Source organism: Nesoenas mayeri (assembly GCF_963082525.1).
Source record: "Nesoenas mayeri genome assembly, chromosome: 8".
NCBI lineage: Eukaryota > Metazoa > Chordata > Aves > Columbiformes > Columbidae > Nesoenas > Nesoenas mayeri.
This window is the reverse complement of record NC_137554.1, coordinates 32,443,054-32,463,944: the sequence shown is the minus strand read 5'-3', so window position 1 is coordinate 32,463,944 and position 20,891 is coordinate 32,443,054. Positions and strand designations below refer to the sequence as shown.

At 38.8% G+C, this 20,891-nt stretch overlaps 1 protein-coding gene across 1 annotated transcript in view; it reads left to right on the top strand.

Moving 5' to 3' along the window:
* Positions 1–20,891, top strand: part of TESK2 (testis associated actin remodelling kinase 2) — a 71,772-nt gene that overhangs the window by 11,022 nt on the left and 39,859 nt on the right. The window contains exons 3-4 of the mRNA XM_080348566.1: positions 14,507–14,628; positions 20,144–20,192. Coding sequence (XP_080204692.1) covers positions 14,507–14,628; positions 20,144–20,192 — 171 coding nt within the window. The remainder of the gene's footprint in view (positions 1–14,506; positions 14,629–20,143; positions 20,193–20,891) is intronic.

The following is a 20,891-nucleotide window of genomic DNA, read 5'->3' as shown; positions in this document are numbered from 1 at the left end:
CTTTTGCTGTGTAACTGACAATTGTTTTCAGTGATTTCTTCCCCTCTATCCTTTCCTGTGGGAGCTCCTATCCACTGTGATAGTCTATATTAAAAAAGGAGTTGCCTTCTATTAACTTGGGCATAGGAGTACATTACAGCTCAGATGTATATTTAATGGTCATATGTGCTATGAATGATCTTCTAGCATTTCTAGTGCACCTTTATTCATATACAAATTAAACCTTGTGGCTTATTCAGCATAAAGTATTAAACTAGCATTTTAATTTTTGTTAACCAGCACTATAGCAATTCAAATTCATGTTCACCTGAATACTAAGTAGTATAGCAACTAGTCTAGAAAAAGTGAACTTTGTCAGACTATTAGCAATGTAGTTTGAAGCATCTGACTGACTAGTGCCTGCTCTGATTTTCAATTGCAAGTGCAGAGCATTGAGGTTTACTTTTAAGATTGAGCTATGCAAAGGTTGTTTATGTAAATAACCAGTGCTCAGCCATGATCCCAAACCTTTAAATTCTGAGCTGGGAAGACCGGTAAGGGCTGATGGAGCTTAAAGTAATTGTGGAGGAGATAAGCATCATACTGAAACTAAATACCATATTGGGAAACGGATACTATTTGTTGTAAAATGTGTGTTGGAGCAGCAGTCAGGCTAAAATCCAATATTTTTTTCTATTCAAATATACCTTCAGATTCAGAGTCAGTACTAAATATTCAAGTTGCTAGAAAATTCCTTCAGGTGTTCTTGTTGGCTCTGCATCGTCTGGCTGAACTTTTGAAAGAGACTGGAAATACCTCAGTGCTTCAGCTGAATGTTAAAAATGGGCTTTCTGTGGTTTATCATTCATGTATACATGAAAATAAGGATCATTGATCTAATATAGAATTGTGCAAATTCAGTGTCCTGTGTACGTGTTGGGAAGGTTGTATTGCTGTACAGGTGTAGTCAATGGGAAATTTGAGGGTTTTGACTGTTGAGGAATGGTGAAGTGTTTGGATACCCAAGGAAGAATTAATGGTTTTGTCTTGGGCAGTTCTGGATGCTAAAATAGTTCTTTCACTGCAAACAGTTCTTGTGCTGTTTTAAATACACCTGGCCATCTGATGAGTGGTACTGTCAGAAGATAATTCAAGAGGAAGAGAACAACTTATATTTGGGTCACTGATTAGTTCTGCAGTGCAGAGACACCTCACTGCTATTGTAATGATGGATGTAACTGTTGAAAGCTCCCCCCTTCCCAATAGCTGCAGTGTTGACATTTGTGTAACAGGGAGAAAAAAGAATTTCTGTTTGTCAGGGAACATGCTCTGACAAAACTGCTAAAGTTAGTGCAGCCTTCCGAAGATTCTCTTTGGAACACGCAGAGATCAAATTTGAAGACAGAAATCAAGTCAACGAGGCCACAGCCTTGACCACCTTGGACTGCATATTTAACCTGTAGAGTAAAGAGATTCACTATTTGAAATTAGTCATCAGAGAAAAAACAACCTAATCTCACTAAATATTCTAAGCAATATGTCAGTATAGTTTGTATCTTAAGCATACATGTGGGAAGGTTATTTATGTGAGCAGTGGAAAAGATGCATAACACCTTAAAAATCACTTAATGAAATACCTAAAAAATCAGTTAAATATTTGTTTAATGATGGATGGGAAAAGACAAGTCTATGAATATAAGATGTATCACGTAAGACGATGCAAAGTAAACTACCTTTTAGAGCTGAAATACTAAGCACCTGAGCATGGGTGTGGCCAAAAAAATTCTCTTGAGATGAAAATCAGCCCTCCCATTTCAGCATAACTACTGGAAGCACCAAGTGTTAAGCCCTCAATTTATGATCCTCTATAATTTGAGATCTTTTCTGCAGAACGTCTGGCTACACAGTTTTCCTGTTTTTCTACTTGGGATGCAAATTTTACCTACTAATCCCTGCTGGCTTAAATGCTTGCTTTTTTTTCCTTTTCCTGTGAGTGTTGTCCCCCTTCAAGCATTTCTTAATTTTTCAAGATCACTTTGAATTCTAATTCTGTCTCAGAAGTACTTGGGCCTCCTTTGCTCCCTGGTTTGACTTCAGGCAGACTCCTCCAGTGTCCTACTTGATAGTCTTACCAATTTACCTGTGAACCACTAGCTACTCCTTTGATTATTGTTTTACATTGCTACTTTATAATAGTTCCTTCTAGATCACATGTGTCTGGCTTATTTATGAAGATGCCTTGTAAGGTGCATCGAAGCCATATGAAAAACAAGATACAGATACTCCTGAGAAACAAATGCTGGCAATATGTCAGTACTGTGTTGTGATGTGTGGACTCCATTGCCTGTGAAACCAGTACTATCCAGGTTCAATGCCAAGTCTGAATACAAAGAGAGGCCAGTGTGCTTTTGGTTGGCTTAGCAAGATGAGTGTTGGATGCCAATGGGTCAGTATCCTCAGGATATTCATGCTGTATGTGCTTATGCTTTAAGGCCTCTTATTGGAATACCCTGGAATGATGGTCCTGAATTCATTAATTGGTTGTTGGTCTTTATTTTGTATGGTTAAACTTATGTGCTTTGAGTTTCAAAAGTGCTGAGTGATCAGAGAAGGTGCGCCTGTTTAAATACATACTGTGCCTGAGGCTGAGATCCTGTTTCTCATATTTATTTAGTGTCTTCAAGGTGCCTTAAAGATAAGCAGCCTCCATCTGTTTAATGTGAAAGCAGAAACAGGGCTGATGTGGAGTTGTGCTTAGGGGTAATGTGAGGAAGGCTTACATATAATTATTTTTGTATCGAATACTTGGAATGTACTTAGGATAAAACTGGTAGTTCTATTGCCTCTAATTTATACTATCTGGTATCATGTTTTGTATCATTTATGATAATATGTATCTCAGACACATTTTCATGCTAGTGGGCTTGATCTCTGGAACATCTGACTGTGGTAGATCTGAGAGATACTACTGATCTAGCTTTCCCAAAGTAACTCATGGAGACCTGTCTTTTTTGTGCTTTATGACTTGATGTCCATTCTGCTTGATTAACATATCTCTGTGTGTCTGTGTAATTTTGCATGCCTGGAAGAGTCCAGTGCAGGAATGTTTGATGTTAAACAGTAGTCACTTTCTTCTTTTGGCCTCTGACCTGGGTTTGACAGAACTTGCTAACTAGAATAAACAGTGCAGAGTGAAACCTGTACAATAGAGCAAGGGAAGGACTAACTCATAGGGCTTCAGACACAAAGATTATGAGAATAGACAGGTCACTTGACTAAAAAAGATCATCTCTCTTGGTTGGCATGAATATCTATTTTCATGTTATGCTTTGCCCATTATGTCTCATGGTTAAACTGTATGTTTAAAAATAAAGGCATTATGGACTTCTCAAACAGTTAAGGCTTGGAAGAGTTATTAGGTCATCTATATACACACTGCTACATAATCAAAGTTCATTATATTTTACCAGTAACTGGTATTTTTTCTACAGCATCTATTGGCAGCACATACAACACAGTTTGGTTTTTGCTCCCATATCTCCCCCTGCCCCCTGTTGTTGGTTATTTTATTCAGTTCTGAACTGAAGACCCCAAAGACAGTGTCATAGATTCAAGTGGTCAGTGTTTTATCTCACTATTTTAAATTTGTACCTAATGTGAACTGTCTGGACCTGCTAGCCCACCCAGTTGTTCTTTGTATTTTTTTTGACTAAGTCAGCGTCTTTTTAGTACCTCTTTTTTCCTCCCTATAAAACTTGGTGTACATAATCAAGTTATGTTTTGATGCTTTAGGTGTGTTAAGTAGTCTAAATTTCTGTGTCTGCTGTCCCACCTGCACTCTGGGAGTGGCCTGGTTCTTGCAATATAACTTTAAGTCTTTCCACCATCTTCCACCTTTTGAAATGGCCATCATAGCTCAGAATGCACTAGTTTTGTTTAGGATTTTTCCTGAACGGCAATTTCTGTCAGTGCTCTGGAAGTGAATGCAGAATATTGAGTAACAGGAGGCCTAGCTCAGTTCCTCTGGAAGCCCAGTGAAAGACTTCCCTGTCTCATGCTGCTTTGTCATGTACAACTGCATCTTGAGCTATCATTAGCCAGTCTTTAATCTAGTTGTATGTAGTGGGGTGTGGCATGAGGTTGGATGTCTTACAGAAGTCTCTGTGTTCATGTATGTATGTTGCTCTTCATAGACATCTCCTTAACCTATTCTTTAAAGCTGATAGTAGAGGCTACTGCAATGGAAGATATTAACTCCCAGGTATCTCTGAAGAATCAATTTGATTGAGAAGAAGAGGTTGCATCATAAGCCACGCTGGACTGAAGAACCAGTAATAGATTGGGCTGCTCTGACTTCCTGTGAAGATGATGTGCATGAAAAGCCCCTTCATCTGGTTGAGCTGGGAGAGCACAAGCTCTTGGCAGAGAGATGGTAAAAATCTACCGAGGAAGTGAGAAAGTATCTGGAAGATTTGCTTTCCATCATCTATATAAGCTTTCCTCATACCTTTTCTATTTAGAATGATTGTCATTTTGTCTTAAGGAACAAAATAGTAACACTGTTGATTTAGAAATTTCAAGCACAACAAAAATATCTTTCTGCATAACTCATAAAGCAGAATTTCTTGTATTCAAGTTAAAAATATTCTGAAGGCAGTACTGAAGAAGTCAGCTGATAATGTGAAATTTCACAGGAAACCTCAAATCTGTCTCATATGTTTCTTTGTCCTTACTGCTTCAGTTTCAAAATAACTTCATTTTCTAATGTGTAATTTTCAACATTTAGTGTAAGGTTTGCCCTAGGAAAGGAAAGGATCCTCTTTGATTGCCTCTGGAATTAGCAGCCCAATCAGGGGCATGAACAAATGTAGGTGCTCTTCAAAAATTCTAAAACATTATAGGTGAGATCATACAGTATCCTTGATACTTGTGGGACTGTTGATACCTTTTAATACCATTCTGGAATGTAGATGAGGCATAAATCCTGAGGATTCTGTTGCTTTCTTAGTCAAAAGAGAAGTCTTGTAAGCTTGATTTGTGTCACGCTGATGTGTGAAATATCAGCCTTTTGGAACCCTTCTACCAACTGCTAAGATGATTTATATGGTAACCACTAAACCAGACAGTTGTCTTCCTCTTGCTAATGATTTTTTTGGTTTTTGAAATGCCAAGTCGCTGTCAGCCTAGTCATTGTCACTTAATTAGCCAATGCTTTTATTATAGGGCATAGGCTGTGGGGAGAAGTAGTAATAAATAGGCCTTAGTCCAACAGATCACTAATGCAGGAATTGAAAACCTCATCTGTGTTATTATTCTTTATGGACTGCACAATCAGGGCAAAATATTAATGCACGCTTCATCCCCACTCGTGTGTGTCATTAACATTCAGAATTACCTGTCTGACTTGCAGGGCACTGTTATTCTTATATTTAGCAGAACTGAGGATGATTTGAAATACCAATAGAATGGAAGGCTAGTTTTTAATCTGAAATAAGTCCTGATTTTTATTTATTTATTTTCTGGCTAGAAGTCTTAAGACATGCCTGTAATAATCACCTTATAACATCAGCTGAGGGAACACTGGGAGTGATTCAAAAGCTGTCACCAGGTAGATCTAATGAAGCCTTGCCTTTTGTAGTGGTGTTCAAAAATGTTAAGAAAATTTTCAAAATCGTATTTCCGTGATACTTTTTCCTACAGTCCTACATGGCATCTCTACAGGTAAAGTCTAAAACTGTACTGAGTGAAGCAAATTAACAAATGAAAGAGTTTTGCTCACACTGCTTTTCACTTTCTCTGGTTTGGTCAGCCAGCTTCTCTGCTGAAGAAAGCTCATCTACATCTTCCAAATATTTCTATCATTATACCCTGAAAGGGAAGAACGTGGGTTTTTTAGTAAAAAGCTGAAACAAACTTGACTCTAAAAGAATACTCAGTCAAAAAAATAAATGTACATTAGTGTAAAGCCGTCAATTTTGAAATGTACTTATCACCTCTTTGGAAACTTGGCTTCTTCTAACTCTTGTTGAGCACCTGATAGTGTCCAAGGTAAGTCTTTGTCTTCACAACTAGAGAAAATGCTCACGCATTCTGTCAACAATAAGAAAGGCACTCTACTGGAACAAGTGGGACCTTGCAATAAGAGAGACGCCCCTGGTTGGATTTAGTGTTTAGTACAGTGACTTCTGTAGTTCAGAGTCCTTTGGACATTTGATTTTCTTCTGGAAGAAAAGTTGTGCCAATCCGAGTATCATTGTGCAGTTTCCCAGGGGCAAAGCAGGTGGCAAGATTCCCTTGGCACAGAAGTGTTTGTGGGCTTTTTGTCTTGTTTTCCATAATAATTTCTCAAGCACAGTTAAATGATCTGCTTAGTTTTCTGTTCTGGATGGAGATGTGCTGGGTTGGCAGCTCTGGGATTTTCTGTGTTTTGCCAGCTGGCAAACATGCACATTTGTGTAAGCTCATTCATAGCTGATACTGAGAGACAGGTGCTGATTTACTGTTTGTCAAATAACTGCTGGCATATGTCCAGTATTAACACGACTGTGCCTAGAGAAGAAGAGTGCAACACTTATATCATTATGAAACACCTCTTTCAACACTTATTTACTGGTATTGGGAGGGGGGCAAGTTAAATATGTTTCAGTGATGGATTTTACTTCCTGTGTCTGGAGAATGTGTGATGGTAATATACATGTATATGTTACTGACTAGTAGGAAGTGTAAGAATGAAAAGTGTAAATGATTACTGGTGGCAGTAACAGAAAAGAGATGTTGTTTACAGTCTCAAATCCATAGGGAATGCTTCCTCATAGCCTCCTAACAGCCATTGGTAATGATGAGAGAAAGGACCTTCAAAACCTGCACGTTACAGCTTCTGTTAGTCTTTACTGCTCAAGCTGTTGGGAATTCTGTATGTGAATCATCAAAGATGTCCTGTTCCCAGTAGCTGCTGACCCATATCCAAATTATAGGTGCTCCCTTCAAATGATGGGGCCTCCAGTCTCCTGTGCAGGTGAACAGGGGTCACCACAGCTGCTGACCCATCTTTCTGTGCCTGTCCCAGCCCCAGAGCGCTTTGGGGTGGCCGCACAGCCCTTTGTACTGGCAGCAGGTACTACTCTGTGTGCTGGGGCCTCTGTTTGATGGCCTTGTGGGATTAGAGGTTGAGGAGAGCACAGAGCTATGAAACATCCGCTGGAGTAATCGATACAGAGATGCGTTGCTTTGTTAACTAATCTGTAGCTGACGATATGTGTAACTGCTGAGTCACTTATGACAGTTTGTACCCTGCAAATCCAATTCTTGCGCTGCCTGGCCTTTACTGACAATGAGGAGGCACATGAGAAATTGCATGGTATATTTAATGAGCTACTTTTGTTGCTGGGAGAACTTAATTCTCAAGAAGAGCAGTTCCATGAAGGCTTAAGTAACAAACTATATAGATCATTTGGTTTTGGCTACAGCCTGAAAGTTATTAAATGTAGCAATTTATAAAAACATAAGTATCCTTGAGTAAGCAAAATGTAGCTCCTTTTTACTCCCCGCCCTTTTTTTTTGTGGTTGTGGTCAAGTCCTAGTGCTGGAACTGCGATCATACTAGCAATAATTATATGCCAGTGGGGTTTTTTTCTGAAATGTGAGATTGAACTCCTTACCCATGCATGGTAACATTTATTTGAAAAACTTATAAAGGAAATGTAAAGAAATCATTTCGGCCCCAAACACAGATTTCTTCCCATACAGACTTTGAAAACAAACTCAACAAATGTGTTTGAATACTGCTGATGGCATCATTGGTACAGTCGGGGGGTCTGTGTACTCAGTACAAAACTGTTAATATACTGTAAAAGACTGAAGGTGCAATTACATGTCAGGAAAATTCAACCTGAAGTGGTTTTGCTCAAAAAGCATCTGCAGATTATGTAAATACAGTCATCTTTCATACAGGATAAACCCATAGTAACACAGGAAATATTTAACCATAAGTATTAAAAATTAAATAGGAAAAGAAGGACACAGATACAGTATCTGATTATGTATTAACTTTGGATGTTACAATAGTCGTTTGCAGACGTCAAACTTCCAGTTTCCCTGGCAGGTAGACAGCAATATCACCTCCATTTTATAGATACCGTTAAAGAGGGAATGAAAGTAATTAACTGAAGTAGCATGCCCAGGGCTGTTCAATGAGCCGATGAGACAGTTAACATTAAAAATGAAGAATAAGTTCCCAGCTATGTACTTCAGATGCATTATGTCTTTCCTGACTATAACGTTAGACTCGGGTGTAAAGTACGTACTTGACCTATATACTCAGGTTGTGGTATAACAGAAAATTTAAGGCTCATGTGCTTTTTCTTGCCTACTACTTAAGAGGTGGGTCCATGTTCCTTCTTCTGGATTGCAAAGGGAAATTTATATGGTTACATTCTGCTGAACTGGCTACAAAATAAGCCAACTTCTCCACCTGGGCTGTGCCTGTTTGTAGTTTATCTCAAACTGTGGAACAGTAGTCTTCTGATTAATTTGTGCTTTCAAAATAAGACTGTAGTCTCTTTTTGCCTTTATGATTTGATTGAGATCAAGTTAATGGCTGAGAGAGATGCACAGATTTCTATCAATAAATGGTTTGTTTGAAATAAATGAATGCCGTATTCTGGGCTCTGGTTCTACATTACAGTGGGCAATGAAGAAAAACAAATTACTGAAGAAAAATTGAGAGGTTTTTGGCACACACAAATGGGCTTACAAAGTATCAACGGTACTGCTGTCTCACTAATTATAAATTCACTTTAGTTTGGCATAAAAATTAGGGAACTTGTTTGGCTGTAGGTGTGGGATACACTGTAGAAATGAAGCTTGTTACTTTGCTGAATTGGTGATGCTAGAAGTTACTAAAGTTATTGAAGTAGGTTCTTTGTTAAATGACCATTATCAAGCCTTTGTACTAAAGGGAAAATGGTAAAGGCTTCAACTTCTTCTGTGTATTTCTCGTAACTATTTTTACTAATAGAAATTAGTGGAGTCAAAATTACTGTCAGGGTTTTAAAAAGTTTTGGGTTTTGTTTTGTGCCTGGTTTCTGTACATCTTCTGACCCTGTGCTAAAGCGCTTGTAACACATGCTGACTAGTTTTGTTTGGCAAAGTTTTGTTACACTTGGCATGCTTCTCTCTTGCTGCAAGAAGTTAGTGTAGTGACGTTATATACTACTACTCTGAAAACAACCACAGCCCGTCTGACTCCCTAGCATCAACATAGCAGCTTAATATTATCCAGACTGATGTATTTCTTTAAGCTTCTATTTGTCACTGCAAGTTTTCCTAGTGACATGAGGTCTTCGACTTGATGTAGGCATCGTTACCGTGACTGTGTATCTGACTGCAGGTACATCTTAATGTTTAGAAATACGTTTAAGATTCCTGTTTTAGAAACAGTGTGATATGAGCTGAAGCATGGGTTTGTTTTCTCAATTAAAGGGAGCTTCCTGTCAACCAAACATAGAGTTTAGGCGTTTTAACGCATTCATACTCGAGGCATGAATATATGTCCATATGAGCGTGATGCTTGATGGCTTTTTGTGGATAATACAGTGAGCTCAGAAATAGGAGGCAAACTCAGGGAAGGTCATATATTTTTACTAGGGAGGGCTGCTTTTAAAATGCCACTTCAGACATATGGCAGGGAAGATGAAGCTGAAATGGTCAGATGAAGACTGAGGTGTCTAAAAGAATGAGAAAAGGGTTGGTGGCTAGAGCTAGAGATGCAACATGATTTTATGTGCTAGGCTGCATAAGATCTGTAAATGTAATTAAGTTGTAAGGCCGGATCCCAGAAGAGGGGAAGGTGAGGAAAGACTGGAAAGCAATTAAATGCTGTTTTGGAAGAGAACAGTGACAAAATACTTCCAAATAATCATTATATAGCTGAAAAACTTGGGGCAAAGCTGAAAGTTGTATTGGCAGATTTACAACATCAATATTGGGAAACTGTTCTTTGCAAGGACACCTGGGGAGGTATAGTTAATAGAAAAGGTCAAAAAAGCATTGTGGAAGATGAAATCAGGCTAGATTTCAGCCATTGCTTACATGTTCCTTCCCCTTCAGTCCAGGTAAAAAGAGGCAGTAATATAAATGTTTGGATTTTCAGAAAGCCCTGACATATCTATATGACTTAATAATTATCTGTATTTAGGGGGTTTTAATAATAAGGAATTTTGTAGCTAGACAGCAAGCTTGAAAATTAAAACCACCAATTTTTGCAGGATATTCCTCATGTGAACTTTATACAGCATTTTATAGTGACTTGTTCTTTTGAATGTGAGCCTTGCTCAGTCAGTATTATGAGATTTCCTTCAAATATATTACTGATTCTGTACCTGGATCCATGACTCTTCTACTTCTCACCTCCTTCTGAAGGAAGGGGTAAGGTCCAGGATCGGAACATGGTTTGGAAATACAGTGAGCAGGCAGGCCATGCAGCCAGCCAGAGCTGGGTCAAAGTACTGTCAAGGTACTGGAAGAGTCAGAGTGCAAAGGGAGAGTTTAACTGCTTGTCAGCAAAAAAGCAGGAAGGCAATATGTGGTTGCTGTGACCTCAGAGATGGAGACACATAGGTAAGCAGATCAAGAAGTCAGAAATATGTGCAAAGCAGCATGGGAAAGCAGCTGTAGGATTATCAGACCATTTCTAAGCAGAGACATGATCATCCAGAGATGAGTGAAAGGTTACTTGCTCTGATATGCAAGGAACCCTAATTAATAGTAATGTCAACAGCTTTAAAAGCTTTGCAGCAGTCTGCTAGTTGCATCAGTGAAAGGTTTGAATTGCTCGAGTGAATCCCTGTTTATGTTGGGTATACAGGGATATGCCTGAGTCAAACTGCCTCCTTGTAAACTGATGTTAAATCAGATCATCAATATTTCCAAAATACTTACTAATTTTCATTTTGAAGTGGTCAGGTGGTTGAAACATCTCTTCTATGCTTTCATTGCACAGAGACGGCCTGAAAGGAGATGAAGGATTAAAGCAAAATGGTTTGGCAGAGTTTTAGCAAGGGATGCCAAAATAGACCCAGGTTTTGTCTAGGGTGTGACTGACAGGTAAGTAGGCACAGGGGGTTGTGTATCTGACAGCTCCTTCTTTGCAGATGATCCAGAGCTTGGCCAAGACCTTAAAATAGGACCTGCCTGTTCCTTGTTGGCAGTCATTCTTGCCATGGAAATACTGTTTGCCAACAGTGCCTCAGAGGAGCACAATTAGCCCTGTGTATATTCCAAGTAATTAGCATTGTGTTCCATAATATATAAACTGGTATTTGATTTTATTCATAATATTGGGTATTGTCCTCTTGAGAACATGCCTTCTCACCTTCAGTTCTGCTTCTTCCTCCTTGCTGAAAGGGTAGCTAGCAAGAGAGGATGAGTCCCTGTTTTCCCACCTCTCCTTTGGTTTGATGAGGTAATTTGCTGTTCTACCAGATTTGTCAGGAATACATCCTCCAATCTCAGAATAATATACAGAAGTTCAAATGAAATCTCTGGCGTTACCTTACAGTGTCCCTTTAAGTGAAACAAAGCTTAGCACAGGGTTGGGTGCTGTTTAGACACCAGTTATATGGACAGAATATGCTATACATGCTGGAAATCTGAGCTGTTACCAAGCATGGGGAAAATGATTTTATAAAACAAACCTCCCCCTCAGACCTCACCACAGAACCTTGCTCTGTCTGTCAAGACTGAAAAGACTCCAGAATATCCTTCTGAAATAGAGGATGAGAAATTTTGTCTTTGTAAAAATGTCTCAATTTTTGCTGGATGTGGAGTTGGTACTGTGGACAGACCTTGGAGAAGCAGTTGGCAGCCACTTATCTTGAGTATCAGACCTGAAAATCCAGGCAGCATGCTGCACACAGTGCCCCCAAAACTCACCCACCCTCTTTGCTGAGGCTTCTGTAGTTCTACAAGAGCTGTCACAACAAGGAGAAGGCAAAGAGAACAAGGAGGAAGGTCCTGTGATAGGTTCTACCTTTGTCTCAGAGTTGAGGCAAAAGGACTTGAAATTTTGGCATGGAACTGAGTCAATTATAGAAATGGAAAGGAAATCAAGAAGTAGCTAGCAGAGTTAATGAGAAGGCAAATACTGTTGAAGACCAAATTCCATCTGCGTTCCTGCTCACCTTGGACCTCTATTCATTCCTTGTTGGCAGACCTGAAAGGTTCTGTTAGTGGAAAGCTGGTTTCTGAGGAAGTTCTATTGAGATCATCTCACTGCCTGTAGGACTTAAGTTCCTTCAAATTCCCTTCCTTTTCCCTGCGAACCTCAAATCACTCCACCACAACACCCAGGATTCCTAACCCTCCTCCCAGAAGAAGTGTGCTGATTTAACTGCTGTGTAAAGATTCAAAGCTTTTAAATTGTCCCTTTTTTCCCCATAATCTAAATTTGCATTGTTGGGAAAAAAATCTTCCATTCTTAAGTCTATGAAAGCATTTTAGAAAAGTTTTTGTTCCTCAGCCAAAGCATTACTGCTAATAAAACTGATGTGTAACTGAAATAGATGTTTAAAAAATATGTATATAGACATTGACTTGTCCAACTTAGCTTGTTCATTCAAATTGGCTGGGTATGCAAAAGCTGCATAAAATTAAAAATTAATGAAAGCACACAATAGACACAAGAAACCTGGCAAGTAACAATAAACCTCATCAACTTAACATGCAATCATCCTGCCTAAAACCAATAAGCATGCCAAACAGGCAAGACAGGTTGTGTGTGGAAGGATTCTAGATTATCTTGTTATAGTGCACTAAAGCTGTAGTTTGACCAGTTTTATTTTAAAGCCAGTATTGCTACTGAAAGGAGGAGTCCCACACTTATGAACCTGCTGTTGGTTTCTGCTCTCAGTACTGGTTTCTATATCCTTCACCTCCTTTCTCTGATCCTTGTGCTGGGATTACTGGGTGACTGTGGGTGAGTCATCGGTGGAGCTCATGTGCAGGGGAGGAAGCAGGAGAAAAAGCATCTGTGGCTATTTTTCTACTCACTCAGTCCCTCAGTGTTGTTTACCACACTTAACTGCAATGTTTCCAGTGCTACCCTATACTTCAAACTAGGACAGGAATAGGCAACTTGGAAGCGCTAAGCCGGGCACACATCTGAAACGTGACACTTGGTCCTCCCCGTACATCCCTGTGCTGAATTCACGGTGCTTTGTGTCTAGGTGAGAATGTTAAGCTGAAATATGCCACTTGTTCTTGCAGATATGGTGTGCAAATTAAACTTGAAAATGGGTATCACTTGCTACCTCAGACCTACCAGTGAGTGTCACCTCCAAAAACATACCCAGCTTTCTTCTTGCATCTGCTTATCATGGGTCGAGCTGTTCCTTCTGTAACTTGTGTTACCACAGCTAAAGAAGCAAACAAAGGATGAGCAAGGTCTCCCTGCATAAAAAGGGGCAGGCTGCCATTGTTTAAGATGTAGGTAGTCCACATCTACCTACATCGTAAGGTAGATTTCTGTTTTAAATTAGAAAGCTGATGAGAGTCTTAAATTCTTGCATCACAGACTTTTCTGAACTCATATCCATAAACAAGAATGAATTTGCCATGGTTGCTGTTGGGTTCCTTGGGAAGTACACATTTTCTGTTTATGAGCTGCAGGTACTGATGTAGGAAGAAAATATTAGGAACACAATTTCCGTGAATACTAATAATATGCATATAGCAATGCTCAAATGCAAGGAAACTTGAAGGACAGGCAAGCCTTACGCTATTGTGACAAATTTTTAATAGCACATATCTATGTAATATTGGTTTGTTCGCTGATGACAGATGGGCTAGTTTGAGAGTATCAAGTTAGAAATGGTGACAACCATGTGTTTCTGACTGAGGAAGGTGACTGAATGGTGTGCTGGTTCTACACAGTCGCTAGAGAAATCCTCTTTGTCATGCTGACACTCTGCAGCCGCCACTGAACACCCTAGACTCAGTGATACTGTGCCCCGTAATCTCTCTGCTTTGCTGTAGGGGTTGGTATGAATGCTTTTTGTCCACTGAATGTATAATCTGATTTGTGGTCCTGGTTCAGAAGTAAATATTGAATACCTCTGAAATCTGCCCTGTAGCTGTAGCCACCATGTCCTCTCATAACACATTCTGTAGAACAATGACACCAACCACTGCAGTGGGAAGAGGGATATGGGTAGAATGAAGGTGAGTTTTGTAATCTTGGAAGCTTTCTCTCACTGAACGAGTGAATGGCTTCCTTGACTTATACTAAGAAGCTGATATTTTTTTTTTTCAACTTCTCAAGCTTTCTGTCATCACCAGTTATAAGAGAAGAGCAGAATGCTTTTTCACATTTGGACAGTATGCTTATAGAAAGTAATCCGTGTGACAGGCTACAGAAATCAGAGAACAGATCAAGTGATTTGTCATGAAGGACCCATGAGTTGTACTATGTTATTACTGTTTTTTCAGTCTTGCATTTCATGTCCTTACCATTTTTGCTTGTATCTTACAGGTAAGGCACAGAACTTCAGACCAGGTAATGGCTTTGAAGATGAACACACTGAACAGCAACAGAGCCAACATGCTGAAGGAGGTTCAACTTATGAATAGACTCTCACATCCAAACATCTTAAGGTATATTTTTTTTTATGAATCATATATAGAGAGGTTATCTTTATCAGTGCTTTTTATTTATTTTTTTTAATTATTATTTCATTATAACTGTATCTGTTATGAATGTGTTAGGATCAGCTGTTAATTTAACGGAAGAAGGAGAGGAGGAAGAAAAAAGAGAAATAAAAGACTTGAGCAAATTGAAAATCCACATGATTTTGGTGCATGGAGTTTACCAGTAATAAATAACTTATTTCATATAAAAATAACTTGTCACATTAAAAATCTGTGATGAATCAGCAAAATTATATAAAGATTACAATTTAGCTTGTCTTCATGAATTTAAATTATTGCAAATTTAGCACTACTCAAATAACTTACGGTTACTAATCTTGCAGATGAGCAATGCAAAGTGCCATAGTTTCCTCATATTTTTTAGGTCTGTTTCCTAGTTTTTAGCATTTTTGTATTATAGTATTGCAAGGTGGGGTAAGAGAGACTGAGGAAAAGAAGCTAGAGTTGAACTAATCTGCTTTATTGGCTCTTGAAAGAAAAAAGGTAGTTCTTGTTTTGCCATAGATTACTGGATACAAATCTAAAACGTTTCAATATGCATCTTATTATTCCTTGAATCTTTTCAGTCTTGGTGGCTCTTTTATAATGATGTGACAAGCAATTAACATAATTAGCTGAAGCCATAATATTAAGAGGTTAAAGGTGTGATGACAGTGCACCAAATAACCAGTTCTTCTAAACTGCTGTTTCACAGCTGGGATAGGCAATGTAGCTCTTTCTGAAAAGTTTTGGAGAGGCAGTAGACTTTAAGTAACTTCATTTTCTCTTCTTCACCGAACTCTTAAATAGTACTGACATAGTACTGATTCCTAAAATCCTTTATAAGCAACTTTTCTGATGCTTGACATGCAAGCTAAGCAGGGAGGGCTAAACTGCTTTTCTGCTCTGATCTGCACTTCTTGCCCTGTGTGTGGAATGTGCTGGCTTTGTCACATCTTCCCTCAAAAGAGATGGGCAGAGCAGGAGTGGAAAAGTGAGCTGGCGTTCTGGTTTGTGCCCTGCGATGTTTACTGTAGCCACTTTTAATACAGGTTGGCTGGTACATGGTGAGACTATAATTGCTGGGGTTGGAGGAACCAGAGGTTTGAAGCATTTCTTCACATCTGATTAGCTTGTGTCCCATTTAAAGCTCAGTGCTGTTCAAGGCTTGGGTTGAATCTGGTACCAGGATTATGGTGTATGCTCATAGATGTTTTCCACTGTTTTGCTGCTTCTCTAAATGCTGATGTGCTGCCACAGTCATGAGGTTTTTACCCAAATCAAAGTAAGAAAATAGGGCTGGAAAGAACTCAAGAAATGTCCATCCTTGTGTCCTAGGCTGAGTTGTAGGGCTGCAACCTGAGAGACCTGATACCTTTTCATTCCAGTAATGTCTTACAGATGTGTTTTTCTCATTTTCACAAATGAAGTGGTATGCTAACACAGCTTCTCAATCTTCTGGGCTGTCTCTTATATTAGCATATCTTCATTTTGAGATAGAATTTCAATCTTTGATATCACTACTGTTTGCCTGAAAAAGGATTTCTTTATTTAATCAGTACCTTGGGGACTTCATTTAAACCGTTCTGTACACAGAAAGTCTTAGCTCATGTCTCAAGTGATCTCATGGGAGCGCTTGGAGGTATCGCCGCGTGTTTGGCAGTGAGCGTGCAGGCAGATTGATTCATTGATTAAATCCGCCTTCTTGTCTATGCACGCACACACACAAATAAGCAGTGTGCATATTACATGAACTTCTTTCAAGGAGAATTTTATCTCCTTTCAGACAAATCTAGCACTCTGGGAGCACAATATCAGGACTGGTTTTTTTCAGTGTTTTTTGTTGTTGTGTTTTGGGTTTTTTTTAATGCAGTTTTCTGCTTTCAAACCTTTATTTTTGTGAAGTTACTTGTCATTGACTTTCTTACAGTAAGCAGAAGGGTGGCTTTTGCCTTTTAACATTCTTTGTCCTGTATTGAACAGTGCTTTAACAGAAAAGGAAAATACTTCTACTTCTCTCTGTGTAATGTGGTTATGGAAAAGAAGTATTTTAGAAATACTGTGCACAAGACAACAGAATACAGGCTGTATGCATTGTATATAATATATTACAGAAAGGACAGAGGAAATTCCTTACCTTTATGTCTTGAATCAAAATGCAAGTATAGTAAACTTAAAATACATTTTTAAGCTAGCATGGTGCCTAAAACATTTAAGGAAGGTCTTGTTGCAGACTTAATATTCTCACTCACACTCTTCCTTCTCCAGTGCAATGAAATAAGCATCTGTCTTGTGTCTCTTTGTGTTACTGAGCTCAAATAAGAGAATTTTGCATTGGTGTGTTTAGTTAGTTTCTTATTTTTAATGTTATCATTGAAAGACTGAATTTTCTCATACAAGCAGTAGATTTCAGTAGATTTCAGAGGGCGTCAATTTATTATGTTGGACTGTAGCTGCTCCAGGTTTATCCACAGAACGGGAACATGTCTCAGTGAAGTTCTTTTAATGGGAAGCATGTGTGCGATGTCTGAGTGTCTACTGTGGCTGTATAATTTGGATATCAGCTTTGCTTGATTTATTGAGGAGGCAGAGATTGCAGACTGAGGCTACAGGTCTTAGTCTCTGCCTTTCTGTCCAGAATTTTCTCCTTTACGGTCAGACTGAACTGAAAGCAGTTTGAGTAACTGCTGTAATGGGCTGAGAAATTTCCAGAGTACCTTCTCTTCCTATTGTGTAGGAGGGGAGGTATTCCAGATTGATTGAGGAATAACCTGGTTTATGGAAGGAGACTTCCAACATCTGAATATTGCTGACAGTTATTATAAAGCATTTTATGGTCGAAATGTGCAGTGCTGTATTCAGTAGGGTGGACTCAAATATCATCCTTCATATTTGCAGCTTCTGTGGAAACTTTTCCAAGCACTAGTTACGATTTCGGAAGTGCTTCGGCTTTCCTGATAAGGCCAGACACACTGCCGTGAAAATAAACTTCCTTAAATCTGCAAATGGTCTCCTGCTTCGTGGATGAGTGGCTCATTGAAGCCTCTTCCAACTAGAAATGCTTATAGGAAGTGTAACCTTTGGCTGACGAGACATTCTGCTGAGGTTCACCTACAAGCACATTTTGGCTCTGGAGACAGAGCGTCTGGCCAACAGGAATAATAGCAGCTGTACGGGGCCAGCATGTCAGCTTCCTATCCACACAACTTGGAATCTCATCTGGGGCAAGCTCAGAAACTGAAATCTTATGTTAAGTCTTACTTGGTAATTGTATTTCCTGGTAGCAGCTGCATGTATTATCTTTTAGTGAAAATGCTTGCCAGCAGTGTTTTGTAGCAGTGCTTGGCTTCACCAAGAGGCTTATTATTCCTTGATACAGCAGTGAAGAAGTTTTCCAGGAATTTGGATCACTAGAGATCTGTTCAATCAATCTGTTTTCCAGAGCATGAAAACTGAGATTCTTAACACAAAGTTTAAATGGTTTCAGTATGTTGCTTGTAAACTCATTAATTCTGTCTTTATCAGTGTATCTGGTTTCTCTCTTCCACTTCTAAATATGTGTGGTTTATAAATGTTTCTTTACGTACAGCTCTTTTCCATGAGATCATGATATCAAGTTTTGGGTTTAATTTCTGATTTAAAGTTAGAAATGTAAGTCTGCTTCCCAATAGAAACCCTAAACATGTAAGGGCTTTTTAACTCTTACTCTGGGCACCTTGAGCCAATGTGTATTTTCTGCCTTAAGTATAAGTTCATAAAGGTAATGAGTGTGTTTCCATTGAGACTTCATTTGACAGAACAGGTTGGCAGAAGCCATTCTGCCAGTCTTTGGGTGACAGTGATGTTTTTCCTGTTTGGTGAAGATGAGACAAATATCTTGGCTTTTTTTTGCCCTTTTGCTTGTGGATGAAGCTGTTAACACCATGCCCGATAGCGCTGGAAACTTTCAGAATGCATTATGGAATAAAAAGCTTTCTGCTCTGGAGGAGTCTGGATTTCTTAGTCTCAGGAAGCTTAATTTGTCACATTGTTTACAAAATCATTCATATGCAATTGCTGTATGAAGTGAAACTCAAACAGCAATGTTTTGACTAGATGGTATATCTAAAAGAATCCTCCTTCCCTTTCCCTTGAATACCTGGTTGTGCTCTATTGTTCTTAATTAAACAAGACAAATTGGATTTTCACTCTCTTGAACTAAAATTTACACGTTTACTTTGGGGAATATTATTTGAGGTGAGAGCTGACAACAGGTGTTCAAGTGCAAGTCCTGCTGCTTCTTTGGTTATAAAACAGATTTCCCCAGCTCAGCTTATGCAAAGGTCCTTACCTGTATTTTTCTTCAGCTGTTTGTTATTTACCAGTCAGCTGTTAGACAAGAGAACAGTGAGGATCATTCATTTCTTCCAAAGCAGCTTAGCTGAACTAGTACTACATGCGTCTTGCATCATTTTGGTTTTAAATTCAGAAGTATTTGAGGATATAAAAAGTCCTTTTGCTTCAAATTGTTCTCCACAAGATTCCTCTGTCACATGTAGTGAAATAATGCATTTCTACCCCTTGCTTGCAAAGCTGAAATTTCTGAACGCTGTGGAAACAAAAGTGTGTTTTTGCTGTTGAGACCAAAATCTAAATGGTAAAACTGAAAATTAGTTAATCTAAAGAACTAATACTTGAACTGTGCAGGGAGGGCTCTGAAGTGCATACAATCTAAGGCTTACTGAACTTTCTTATGGGAGATGCTTACTGTTAATTTGCATTTTATCAATTTAAAGTTCAGCTTTTATGGTGGTGAAAATGAGCTTCCAGTTTTTCCTGGTTTGTTAAATGTAAGGCGCATTCTTTATTGTTTTCTGGAAAAATCAAGGATAACAGCTATTATATTAACAGCAGGAGTCTGGGCCTTGTGAAACATAGGTAACTTTTGTGAAATATGTGTTTACTGAATACTATTGAAATTTGCCTTGATCCAAGTGTTGGAAATAGGGAACTGGGGAGGGGAAGTGTCCTACACGTATGTGCCCTCATTCCTGAGTGCTTAGGAATGGGATAGGAAGAAACATCTTTATGCTTAAACAGCAAAATGCAAAGGGAAGTAATTTTCTATTTCTGCAGACCAACAGTGGATTACTTGGCTTAAACTTCCTTAAAACAGAACTCGGAGACTGTTCCTTTCTGTGTAAATCGTTACGTGCTGGCCTTTGCTTATAGTTAAATTAGTAACTTTCCATCTTGAGTTTGAGCTGTCTCCTGTGCCCTCTTAGAACTGCTAATTCAAATAATATTGTCGTATAAGCACGTGATTTTGTGCTGAGATGTTTAAATAGTCAACTTTGAGGTATGCAGTATCCATGAGGTGGATTTTTTTCTTTTTATGTTTCCTTCTTTCTTGGTATATCCAGTACTACTTATCTTCGTTTCTTTAAATAAGAAGAGTTGGTGAAGAAAGCCCAAACCACTTTTCTTTTCTCGTTTCTTGTAGGTTTATGGGTGTCTGTGTGCATCAAGGACAGCTGCACGCACTTACTGAGGTAAGACTATTTCATAATATACATACTCCATACAAAACATTTCTTAGGCCAGATTCTGCAACTGCTGTTCCCCTCGAGTGATAATTTTATGGTGACTAGTGAGTTAATCACACGTTGCTTGCTATGCAGTGGATGCCTGCAGAATCAGGCCTCAGAATGTATTTTGCTCATAGCCCCTGAATGTCTTTTCTCATCAGAAGTGCTTATTGGGATGAAAAAAAAATCACAGTAGGAACGTAAAATGTCACTGATAATATTCTAAACGAGAGATGTGGATTACCATTGAGCTACCCCTAAACATTACTTGTTTCACTGACCTTGCATGGCAGTTAATTCTTATTTATAGTCTGGTTGTGTGTACATTTCAAAGGTGAATGAGGGCTGTTTTGGTTGGGTGATATTAGTGTATTCTCACCTGACCACTTCTTTATTTGGAATAACATCAAGATTACAGCTCAATCCGAGTCCCATAGAAAGGAATTATTCCGTTGCCCATATATACTCACTAAGGTTCAGGTATCAAATGAGAAACTGAAATTTCTGTTCATATGAGTCTTCCCACCAAGTTTTACTGGGTTGTATGGTTAATCCCTGTGTAAACTACTCAGGAAAAACAAGAAGGGAGTATTTTGTTGTTAGGAGTGTGTTGCCTGTTTTGAGTCAAAATCAATAAAATGTTTTTCCTGCTGTTTTAGTTTG